Genomic DNA, 13,298 nt, shown 5'->3' with positions numbered 1-13,298 from the left:
CAGCAAACATCATACTCAATGGGCAAAAACTAAAAACTTTTCCACTAAGATCAAAAACAAGACAAGGTTGTCCACTTTCACCACTTCTATTCAATATAGTTTTGGAAGTTTTAGCCATAGCAATCAGACAAGAAAAGGAAATAAAAGGCATTCAAATTGGAAAGGAGGAAACAAAACTGTCACTGTTTTCAGATGACATGATAGTGTACATGGAAAATCCTATAGACTCTGCCCCCAAACTGCTCAACCTAATAAATGAATTTGGCAAAACAGTGGGTTACAAAGTCAATATCCAGAAATCAAAGGCACTTCTGTATACTAACAATGAATCAGCAGAAGCAGAAATCAAGAAAAAATTCCCATTCGATATAGCAAAAAGAAAAATAAAATATCTGGAATAAACCTAACCAAGGACGTAAAAGACCTGTATGCAGAAAACTACACAACATTGAAGAAAGAAATCAAGGAAGACACAAACAAATGGAAACGTATACCGTGTTCATGGATTGGAAGAATTAACATCATCAAAATGTCCATACTACCCAAAGCAATTTACGGATTCAATGCAATACCTATTAAAGTACCAAGGGCATATATCACAGACACAGAACAAACACTTTAAAAATTTATATGGAACCATAAACAACCCCAAATAGCAGCTGCAATTTTGAGAAAGAAAACAAAGTAGGAAGGATCACAATGCCTGATATCAAACTGTATTACAAGGCCATTGTAATCAAAACAGCCTGGTCCTGGCACGAAAACAGGCACATAGACCAATGGAATAGAACAGAGACCCCAGAAATAAACCCAAGTCTCTATGGGCCATTAATATTCAACAAAGGGGGCAGCAACATAAAATGGAGTAAAAATATCCTCTTCAGCAAATGGTGTTGGGAGAACCAGACAGCTATGTGCAAAAATATGAAATTTGAGCACCAACTTACACCATACACCAAAATAAATTCAAGGTGAATAAAAGACTTAACTATAAGCCGTGACACCATTAAAGCCCCAGAGAAGAACGTTGGCAGGAAAATCTCAGATATTTCACGAAGCAACATTTTTACTGATATGTCCCCTAGAGCAAGGGACATAAAGGAAAGAATAAACAAATGGGATCTCATCAAAATAAAAAGCTTCTGCATGGCTAAAGAAAACAGTATTCAAATAAAAAAAGAATCAACTGTATGGGAAAACATATTTGCCAATGATACCTCAGACAAAGGTTTAATCTCCAAAATATACAAAGAACTTACAAGCCCTGGATGGTGTAGCTCAGTGGATTGAGCGCGGGCCTGCGAACCACATGATCCCGGTTCGATTCCCAGTCAGGGCACATGCCTGGGTTGCAGGCCAGTTCCCGGTTCCCGGTTCCCGGCAGCAGACACATGAGAGGCAACCATACATTGATATTTCTCTCCCTCTCTCCTTCCCTTCCCCTCTAAAGATAAATAAATAAAATCTTAAAAAAAAAAACTTACATGACTCCACTCTAAGAAGACAAGCAACCCAATTAAAAAATGGGCAAAGGACTTGAACAGACACTTCTCCAAGGAGGACATACAGAGGATCCAGAGACACACAAAAAGATGCTCAATATTGCTTGCTATCAAAGAGATACAAATTAAAACCACAATGAGATACCACTTTACACCAGTCAGAATGGCCATAATAAATAAAGCAACAAACAACAAATGTTGGAGTGGTTGTGGGGAAAAGGAGACCCTAGTTCACTGTTGGTGGGATTGCAGATTGGTACAACCACTATGGAAAACAGTATGGAATTTCCTCAGAAAACTAAAAATGAATATGCCTTTTGACCCAGCAATTCCACTGCTAGGAGTATATCCTAAGAACCCTGAAACACCAATCCAAAAGAACCTATGCACCCCAATGTTCATAGCAGCACAATTTACAATAGCCAAGAGTTGGAAGCAACCTAGGTGCCCATCAGTAAATGAATGGATCCAAAAATTATGGTACATTTACACAATGGAATTCTATGTAGCAGAAAGAAAGAAGGAGCTCCTACCCTTTGCAGCAGCATGGATGGAACTGGAAAGCATTATGCTGAGTGAAATAAGCCAGGTGGTGAAAGACAAATACCATATGATCTCACCTTTAACAGGAATCTAAACAACATAATAAACAAGCAAGCAAAATATAACCAGAGACACTGAAATACAGAACAGGCAGACAGGGACCAGAGGGGAAGGAATTTCAGGGGAAAAGGGGAAGGATTCACAGGAACAATTATAAAGGACACATGGACAAAAACTAACGGGTGGAAATGGGAGGGAGGTGGAGAGCACGGCGGGGGGTGGGGGGTGGCGCGGATGGGCCGGGATGGGAGTAAAAGACAGAAAACTGTACTTGAACAATAATTAAATTAAAAAAAACAACAGAGAAGTCTAACCCCAGAGGGAAGGTAAATGAGTGACACAGGGATACAAAATATACAATGACCAAGCAACTGGGTTCTAGTTTAGGGCAGAGTTCCATTCCCCCAAAGTGAACAATCTAAAACTAAAACAGATCCTGATACAAATCGCAGGGATGAATAGCTAAAACATAATGTTTAATAAAATAGGAAAGACAGTTAAAAAAAATCAATACTGTAATTTAGACAAATGAATATAAAAATACAAATTATCACCTTATTCTTAATCAACTATCAATGTCTCAGTCCCCTCTGCATCCTACCTACCATAAAATTGGGTTTAACACACTCAGGGCTATTCACACAAAATAATCTTCAAATTCAACATTAGAGCATGTTAGAAATTATGTTTTGCATCTCTATGGTTCCTTTCACTTCAGGTCCTTAAAAACACTGTACCTTTAAAAATCTCCATCACATTGGCAAGCTACCAAACCAAGCCTCAGGAAGGGGCATTGCCAGAGAGTAAGCCATAGCAAGTTTCAGTGAAGTTTCCCGCTTGATGTACTATCAATTTGTTTAAGGGCTGAGAATAGCATTTGGAATGCAAGGCAGATGCCTGTGAATTCTAAATCAATTTCAAGTCAATGTGCCTGGGAAGTAAAAAATACCAAATTATTCATTATGCAAGTGTAGGATGGAAATGTATAATTCTGTTACAACGTAAAGAGAAATGGAAGAGCATTTTTAGTAAAAGAATTTAAAATATCACTAAGGACTGCTAGGCTTACTGGTGTCAGAAATGATAGAACATCTACATCTGATTAATTACCTCATATGCTGTAATATTTAGTGATACTTTATTAGCATTACTACTTTTGAGAAAGCATGGAAATTGCATTTACTATATAAGAATGTTTAGGGAATCACACCAAATAAAATTATTATCTATAACCTGCCAATTTAGACAGCTCCACAAGCTGATTTTTGTCAAGCTCTGAGAAATAAAATTCTAAAATTAGATAATGCCTTATGCAATATATGTACATTAAGAACCAGTCTACATTTAAAATGAAATATCACTTGTTTAATATACTAAGCTAATAGAGTATATAATTCCTTAGGTAATATAATATACTTAATATAACAAATAGTAAAAATTACTTGGTTGAATGTATGTAATAACACGAAGTAAATAAAATATAATTAGGGAACTAGTTATATAGCATGTGTTATAAACAACATCTTCAGATGATGTATTCATTTGTTAAGTAAGGCCCTAAGGCCTTGATTGGACATCATGAGAGAACATTGCTATAGTAAAACCATGGAAAGTTAACATATCTTGATAGGCATAACTAAATGATTTTCTCCACATGCCTTTAAGTTTTACGAATCCAAAGCCACTTTTAATACTCTCAGTGAGGCCTCCATTGTTAAACTCACTATCAGTAAAAGCTCCTTTGACTAAAAATGGTCTAGATAAACGAACGCAGTGCCAGAGTTCTCGCTCTCGGGCAGAAGGTGGCAGCAGCGGGTCTGTGGACGGGTCCAGAGAGCTCCTGGCGCTGCTGCTGCATTGATGGCCTCCCCTAGGTTTCATTCTTTACTTTTTGACCATAAACTAAACTATGACTAAAAATATTAAATTTTGGTCAAATATCGCTGCTCTATCGTTCATGTTTAAAAGCACTATTACATAAAATAATTTTGCAATGGAGAATGCAATTTTCTATTCTGTTTAATAGATGAGGCTTTTGGTTGCTGTTGCATGGTGCACAATTTAACAATTATTGTAGTATTATAATGCTTTCATATCTGAGGGCATGGCCCACTTATTTTCACTTCCTTAAAATACAGGCTCATCCATTCTTATTCCAGGAAAGAGGAAAAAAGAGACAAACAATGTATCACTACTGTCAAGTTTCAAAAGAACTCCCCTAAAATTTTTCCCGGGACTGCCTGCACATGATAAATATTGATGGGGGCACGTTTCCTGCCTGTGACCATGACACCATTTACCAAAAACGTAACTTGCTCTGCAGTAATACAATGTAATTTTTTTTCTTAGGATCATTACCATATACTTACACCAGGATTACTTATAACATGTATTAGACAAGTACATTAGTGAAATAAAGCCAAAAAATTATTTTATCAGATACTTTGTGAATAGGATTTCTTTTCTCATTATTCTTTTTATATTATGGAAATCTAGTGACTTCTTCTGTTTATTTTTAAACACACAAATTATTTTATTAGTTCCAACAAATTTTCAGTTGTCTCCAAACTTTGTGAATATAATTATTCATTAAGGCCCAACCTCTGTGGTAAATGTTTTAAATTTATTATAATTAATCTCTATGAAAACTTTAGAGAATAATATATGAACTAATGTGTGTGTGTGTGTGTGTGTGTGTACACACAGGGTCTGGCACAAATAATGGCCCCCTTTTTATTATCAAATCTTTTATTGCCCAATCATGGGCATATAATTCTGTAATGTAACAACATCACACACAAGCACACCATATGACATTGTAGGTAAAATGTTCAGATTAAAACTATAAATTACTACACCCATATTATTACCCTACCAACCACATTCATGCAGGCATTACTTCTGCTGGACCCTGTATTTTTACTGACTAAAAAACAAGGGAAAGAGGAGAGACCCTGGACTACAGAGTTATTTGAATGTAAAGTATTATAAATATTCCTACATTACGCCATCCATCTTTAATAAACATTTGCTCCTAACACTCTTTCCTAGCAGCCAGCCAGTCATGCCCTGCCAAAAAGTCCTGTCAAGATATCCGAAAGCAAGCTCATCGCCTTTTTGCATGGCTGGTAAGGACCCTCTTTTATTGCTGTGAGTTCCTGCAACATTGTGTTTTATCACTTAAAGGGTGTTGAGCACATTCTACCTCCCTCATCTCCCCTACAGGAAAATATAACCTTTGAAAGCAGACATGGATTATTTTTTAAGTCTTTGTAGCTCTCACAATCCACGTGATCATAGTATAAACTCAGCCAAATTCCAACCCCTCACAGGTGAGCCTGTATCCTGACTGGGGATGGCAAGGGCTGTCATCCTGGGGTGCTGACGAAATGAATCCCCCTCCCTCACTTGAACACCTTGAATAATCCAAGTAGCAACCTCCAGAAACAGCAGGTGCAGAATGCGGGTCATTCGTGGAAATAGCAGAGGTGCTGCTACCCAACGAGGCAACATAGAGACCAGGATCCCACATGGGATCAGAGAGCAACAGAGTTTGTTTTGCCACTGATTTAAAAGGAAGAAGTAGTTCTTCCCCCAGGTACAACAGAAATGCAATCTATACCTAAGCTACCCATGCCATTGGTCCCTTTAATAACAAACCCTATCATCCAAAGGATTAACGTTCTCTAAAATAGCCCACGAGGTAGGAAAGTTGGTAGCGTCCAAGGTTTCTGTAATACTTGCATAGGATCAGCCCCTCTTTATAGTCCCTTTAAAGATAAGTAAACTAGGTTCTGCCAATATGTCAAATCCCTAATAGCAGTGATAAGAGAAAAAATTCTGAGATGTCTTAAATTAAGTTACGGCAAGCGGAAGGGTGGGGAAAATGAGACAAGGAGTTAGTTAATGGAGTCAATGGCCAGAAGCCAACAAAAGACCACTCATATTCCTGAATGCATGTTGAAAATTTGAATTCACTTCCAGACAGCTATTTCAGCTTTTATCTATAAAGGAACGGCCGACCACCAGACTCCAGTGCATTCTGCTTACGTGTGACCTTTCCGGACTATTGCCCACAACCATTCCAAAGGAGTAAACACTTCTTCCTCACAGACAAGCCACCTGTCTCAGATCCAGCCCCCTTTCGCTTTCCCCTGCTCTCCTTAACTGTGGCCAATGTCAATTCTTTCAAAACAGTGTACATTGAAACTTATACAATGAGTTTCTTCCCCAAACTCATTGTATGAAAGAGTCCCGTTAGCCCAAGGATGGTGGACACACAGAGTTCTCCCTTCAGCCCTGCTGCTGGTTATTTAGGCTGTGTCTCCCAGGACCTGGTCCCTTTTCTGGCTGGCAACATACCCTTTCTTTCAGAAAAGCTTTCTGCCTTGAAGGTGTTTATTTATTTAACATCAGAAACTCTGATGTGGTTTATCACACTACCAAAAGCCTCCAAGAGGGGTCCACCAATATTTACACTGAGATGCTGGCCCTGCATCCCCAGTGCATTATTTTCCATGGAAGCGTGCGGCCCTTGGTGCCTGTCACTAGGATGCTTACGTCAAACTCATTCAGAGCAGCAGCCAGCTCGCCAATGCCTGTGTGGCCTTTGGCTTCATCAGTGGGCGAGGTAGCTTGAGCAGCATTGGAGATGCCGGCAATGGCCTCCTGGACTTGTTTGAACACGTAATCTCGATTGGCTCTTGTGGCGGCGACATCTGGGTGGCGGAGGAAGGCTTGGGAAGCCGTGTACAGCATCGTGGCATTCTTCTTCAGGGCCCCTCGGGCTGCAGCCATCTCGTCCCGACAGTGAGGGTCCTTCAGCTCCTGCGTGTGCAAAACACGAAACCTGTCACATCCATGACGCTTTCCACAGAAGTGTTTGTAACAGAACTTAGAGCCACAGAGGCTGGGAACCACGCTGGATTTTAGAAACCATCTACTCTCCCCCTGCCCCCTCTCTAGCTGTCAGTACTTTGCACGTGGTGTTCTTCCTGTGTGAAATATCCGAGCATCCCTCCGCCACCCTAGCCTTTCACCTGAAGCGACCCATCCTCCTGGAGCCCACTCTCCTTCCAGGCCTCTAAGCCACACCCCTTTCTGTGTGCTTCCCTCCTGTCTGTAACACCCCTACTTGATGATGCTTACTACACTAGATGCCGCCTATACGCGATGTCCTTACGGGTCAGGGAGCCCTGTCTGTCTCGTACAGCGGCTCTTCAGTCATTAGCACAGTCTGTGGCCCATGCAAGGCATGCCACACGTGTTGCTGAGAGAACTCAGAAGTTGAGTCACCAACCAGGTAAGTGGCTTTCATGGATCAGAGTTAGTTACCAGCAGTTGGAAAACCCAAAGTTTATGACAATTATAAACAAGGGAAATCAAACTCTGATGTTTGCTTAGTGCATGACTGCCACTTCTGTACCATTTTCAGAATAGGGTTCATTTTTTTTTAAACCACCTTCAATGGCAGCTCAATCATTGGGCTTAAGGAATAAAATGCAGTAGATGAAAGATGATGTGCTTTCCTAGTTTTGGATAGCAAAATAATACTACTGGGGAGTCACTTTATTTTCAGCCTTATGGGGTTGCTGGCATGTATCTCTGGGAAAACATTTTCCCAGCTTCAAACATCGTTGCCTCGCATATGAACGCCTGGGTCTCCACTCCACTTGTCTCACTTGGTGCACGACAGAGGGAGGACCTGGCAACGGTGAACTGCGTCTTCTCTTTGGTGGGTCACAATAATTCGAGACAAGGTCATTGTGTCTGATATCTAGGTCTGTTAAGATAAACCGACAACAGGTAAGAACTGAACCACCTACCCTCTGCTTAAATAGCAGATTTGTGCCAGCCTACACAAATTCTAAATTGGGGTTATTTGTTAGCCCCAGGTAAACAGGCAGCAAACATGTGAGTACATTCTCTGTACCAGGCAGTCAGCTGGGTGGTGAAGGTAGGGGGGTTTCTCCCAGCCGGTCAGGAAAGGCCTTTACTAACCTCCAGAACACCCGGGCCACGTTCCCTATTTCATCACTGAGTATCTACATAAAACACATTCTGAAGATGGGAGAGATGACTAGTAGAAAATGCTCATTATTTCTATAAAGATACTTGAGGAAACATTCTTTAATCACATGAAAAAAGTGAAAGCAGTCTAAATGTTGAATTACGAAAAACGGATAAAAAATTACCGATGAGTCATGTTTCAGTCTCCAGATTCAAATCTGCCTTCTATTTGCATTTCTACATAGATAAAGTTCTCAAAAATCAATGTATCTACATATGAAATCTTTATTTCTAACTGGTCCCTTTCCACTCTTCCTCATCTCAGCAAACTCATCACCATCGACCCATCTGCTCAGACCAGAAGCTTATAAGTGAACTGGTTGTTGTCACTCCCTAACCTCACAGGTCCGGTTCGACAGCAGGTCCGAATGGTTCCACCTGCAAAACAAACTTCCACTCCAGCATTTCCTCCATCCCCACTGCTACCACCCTGATGGAAACCACCACCAGCGCTTACCTAGAGGACTTGAGCCGCCTCTCAAACCACGACTAGTTTCTCCCCTGCCACACCACTCCCTTTTTGTAACATATAGAATAATATTACAATGTAAATCTGGCCCTGGCAGGGTGCTTGGAGCGTCCTCCTGTACACACACCAGAAGTTTTCAGGTTTCACTCCTGGTCGGGCCAAGGAACACAGCTGGGCTGCGGCTTAGATTCCCAGTGGGGACCGGTATGGGCGGCAACAGTTGCTATGACTCCCTCTCCCACAGATGTTTCTGCCTCTACCTGTCTTCCTCTCCTCCCTCCCCCTCTCCCTCCGCCATCCCCCCTCCCTTCCTTTAACTCTAAAATCAATAAACATATCCCCAATGTGAATCTGAGACAGGATACCGAACCTTGAACTGTTCAAATACTGTCCACTCCCAATTAAACTGAAACACTCTGCAAGACACTGAATGCCCTGGTTCCTATTTTCCTTCCCAGCCTCTCCCTGGGTCACTGAAATCAAAATTCAATATATTCTTTTTCAGTTGTTTAAAAAGCCAGTGACCTTTTGGTTTTGGGTCTCACACCTGTGCTTCTCATTAACTTCACTCCCACCCACGTTACATTGGGGCTACCACACAAGATTCCACTTGAAGGAGAATTCTTGAAGTCCTTAAAAATCAGCACATAAACTAAATCACATGCATGTGCTCCTTGCACGAGCACTGTAAGCTTAATCAAGTTTGTTCTAGCGCTATTACATCAGCCTGGCACAGAACGAACACTCGACAAAGGTTTGTTAACTGGAGCTTCCTGGGTCATCCCAAAAATCTTAGGAAAAAATCACTAGGAATTGCTCAAAATTTTGGATGATTCTGGGAGCATTTAATAGGATGAATGAAAAATGATCTTAACTGAGAAGTCCACATTTGCAAATGTTTTCTTTTTCCCCTAGCAAGAAATAAGAACACATTTTGGGGAAGAAAACTCTCTGGGTACCTAATGAATACCTGGAGCTGGCTAAAACTGAGGGTGCTGTCACTAGACAGAGTGGAGCAGAGAAGGAACACCCCAGGCCAGCCCCCTCCATCAAAATGACTCACTGGCACCTGTGCCCCCACCCCCTTCATTGGCCCTTCCAGCTGCCTTTCCTTTAATTTCCTTCATGTTCTCTCCCTCTCAGTCATAGAAGTTTTACTCCACACTGGGGAGTTAATTTGTCCCCACTGTTCCTCCACACCCTGCACATCTTGGGTGTGCATCCGCATGGTGGTGTCCACAGGGCTAGAAAACAAGAGTGAAGGCCAAGAGTAGTGCCCAGAGGGCGGCCACAGCGTCAAACCACAGTTCCACATTTTTTATCTGACTCAGAAGAATTTCCCAGAATGGATGGAGAGAATGTGGGGGGCTGGCAAGGGGGCTCCTGATCGTGAAGAAGGTAATGTGAGACCCCTCCTAGGTAACCAGGGGCCGGAGGATATCAGAACCCCCAAGTGCGAAGCAGCCTTTGTGATCGCAGATTCTGAGGGCATTTGCTAATTTGATAGCCAGGGGATCCACTGTTCAGGCCATCGACGCTATAAGGTTACTGAAACTCACATTTGCTCCCCAGCATTTCCAAAATCTTTCCCACCTGTTGTCTTCTTGCTGCTACATAGTTAAGTTTCACCATCTCCTTCCCAAATTCTTTAAAGCGGTTTGCAAGGTCTTGTTCATTTGTAGCATTTTTGACGGCTTCTAGGGCCTCTTCTACCTGAAGTGATAAAAACAAAAACAAACTTTTATAACTAAATAGTAATTAATTATTACTAAAATTGTTAGAAGTGGTAGTTTATAAAAAAAACTAATGTGTATTAACATTTAAATAATAGGGGGGAAAGTTCCTCTAACAAGCATCGATAATCAGAATAAATATCTGTTCAAGGATTACAGAATATTTTGTAAGAATAAGAGATAATAATTGCTGAACTCTCGGAGTATACAGAATACTATAGTTTGCATTTGAGTTATAATTGGAGAAGGAAAACACAGTTCTCATTTTGAGAAGAAACATAAAGAAAATATATATATATTTTTAAAATATTTTATTTATTTATCTTTCGAGGAGAAGGGAAGGAGAGAGGGAGAGAAACATCAATGTATGGTTGCCTTCCGTGCGTCCCCTGCTGGGAGTTGGCCTGCAGGGAACTGGCCTGCCACCCAGGCATGTGCCCTGACTGGGAATCGAACTGCGATCGTCTGGTTCGCAGGTCCACGCTCAATCCACTGAGCTACACCAGCCAGGGCAAGAAAATATATTTTTTAAATATGAAATTTTAAAGCTATTTCTAGAAATCTCCAGGAGAGGAAGTCGTTTGCAAGCAAACCTGCAGGGACTCCTAGGCTGCTGGAAGACTGAGACCACTGGACTCTGCAACCATTTATTTTGGTGATGTCTCTAAATCTGGGACTAACGGGATTATTTTAAACTGAGTCTATGCCTTGCTGTCAGATGGAAAGAGGACACCCTGAGCCCAGAGAAGCAAATGACTTTGACATTTTGTTGCCACCAAGAGTGGCACCAACTGGGGTGAGCAGAACACAGCAGGCACGCCCCTCTAGTCACATGCTCTGCTTCCAAATTCCTGCGAACCGCCATCAGACAGACGTTCCACTGTGGCCTTGGACTTGAGTTATGAACTTCACTAAAAATGCCTTTGTAAGTGAGTTGAGGATTTGGGAGGTACTAAAGTTTCCTCCCCTCCGGGGTGATCTTAACTTTAACGTAGTGTGAAGGTTTCCACAGCTGGTGTCCCTTTAGGGTTTTAATACCTGTAGACGTAATTAAAATTTAAGATACTATGGTGAACTGATTAACTACATCATTGTCAGCAAGAGAGCATCTTCGTAGAAATAGCCAAGAAATGTTTCAGCAGAAATAGCCAAAGACACAATCCCAAGTGAATAAGGCGTAAGACAGGTACGTGTTTACAAAATCAGAAGTCCTTTATGAGATCAGCCTGGCAGGCAGGATGCAGCTAGTACAGGCTCCTGTAATTTGGACCAAATCAAAGGGCAACATATAGATAATTCATTGCTTGACAATGCCCGAGTGCAAAGGACCACTAACGTGGCTGGAAAGCCATAAATTGACATAGTTCTGACCCACAGAGATGCAGCTTGGTTTGGGCTCAGCACTGGTGCAGTAGTGTCTAACCAAACTTCCTTATCAGGTTTCACTGAGTGGAGAAAGGGAGGAGTGTGTACAAACCAGTGATAATGGATATCATTAAAATTTTCACTCCATAGAAATGATGCCCTTCAGTTTCCTAAATACGCTGGCTCATTTTATTAAGGAAAGAGTTGTCGTCAGGGAAGTATTTTAGAAAGGTAATAATCTAGACTCCACACAAAATGAAGTTTCCATTCTCATCGTCTACGGAAATTCTGCATCTTTTTTCCTTCCTAATTGTAAAAATATAAAGTGATGATTCAACTCCTCAATGTTAGCCTCTTCCAATTCCTATCTAAGCTTTAAAAATGCTCGAGGAGAAGAAAGATACATAATTTAAAGAAGGACTTTTGTGTATTAGGATATTATTACTTAGGGACTGAAACCAAATTTCACTTTATAGTGTAGAATGGCCCACTGAAAGCATCTTTAGAGTTCAATGGGAATCTCCTACCTGAAATTTTAAGACAACAGGATGGTGAGGTCTTGCTTTCTGATGGGTTTATAATCATTTCTGCGGCTGTCAATAGCAGCCTGGAGGGGACAGCCTGGGGAGTTAATTTGTTCCTACTGTTGAGTTGTAAATCTTTCCTCAGGACATAAAAATGGGTTCCAGGGAAAGGGAAAACAATTGTCTAAGACAGGGCTAAATCTCAGATTTGTTTTCTAATATATGTCTCTAAAACGAGCTTCTCACCCCTCGTTAATTGGACCACTTTGGAGTATTTATCTTGTTGTGCTACACATAACTCATTCTGTCAGTGGTTTTTCTCTGAGGAATCCAGATTTCGGTTTGGTTTGGTTTCTAATTCAATGAAGTTCTTTTGACAATAAACACCAGTGATGGGGTCTATCTGTGAGAAAGAGGACTTAATCATACTTGGAGTTTTAGTCTAGAACGATAGAAAAAGGATGTGAAAAGTCCTCACATAGAACAGTGGCTCAGATTCCATCTGAGGTACCCAGAAGGGAGGAAGTGGGACCAGAGTGCGGACTGTGGGCACACACACTGCCACCAGACGACCACAGACTATGAAAAGAGAGGCAGAGAGAGAGAGGAGAGGCAGAATGCTGAGGGGACATGATTAAGAAAGAGACAATATGGAGGACAGTCACCAGGCATGTGTGAGAAATCAAAATCAATGTTAAATAAAGTTTTTATTTTTGAATAGAGCTGATGATCTCTTGCCCTCTTTTTTCCTTTCTGGGTGTCTGGGGAAAGGAAATTGACTCCCACATGCCAGACAAACACGCAGAAGAGCTTCTTATACCTGCCTAGGACCCAAAGGGACGTACACAAGTCCGTAAGTGTGACGTCGGTCTGCATCTGAGCCCCAGCTCTGTCATTGGTCGGTTCGGTGACCCAGGGAAGCGACTCAATCTCTCCGACCCTTACTGTCTTCGTTAACAAAATGAAGACAGTGTCTACACACTATGAGAGGTTGTTGTAAGACTTACAGGAGAGATAAGAAATGAAAAGAAGG

General features: G+C 41.3%; 1 protein-coding gene across 1 annotated transcript in view; it reads right to left on the bottom strand.

Annotated features, from left to right (window-relative positions):
- LOC119000346 (catenin alpha-2-like) overlaps positions 1-13,298 on the bottom strand; it is an 895,408-nt gene that overhangs the window by 527,525 nt on the left and 354,585 nt on the right. Inside the window, exons 5-6 of the mRNA XM_037065306.1 lie at positions 10,237-10,356; positions 6,666-6,932 (exon numbers count right to left, since the gene is read on the bottom strand). Coding sequence (XP_036921201.1) covers positions 6,666-6,932; positions 10,237-10,356 — 387 coding nt within the window. The remainder of the gene's footprint in view (positions 1-6,665; positions 6,933-10,236; positions 10,357-13,298) is intronic.

Source organism: Sturnira hondurensis, unplaced genomic scaffold (genome assembly GCF_014824575.4).
Source record: "Sturnira hondurensis isolate 20B ecotype Veracruz unplaced genomic scaffold, ASM1482457v3 Scaffold0015596, whole genome shotgun sequence".
NCBI lineage: Eukaryota > Metazoa > Chordata > Mammalia > Chiroptera > Phyllostomidae > Sturnira > Sturnira hondurensis.
Note: the sequence above shows the minus strand (reverse complement) of the source record. Positions and strands in the feature narration are given on the sequence as shown.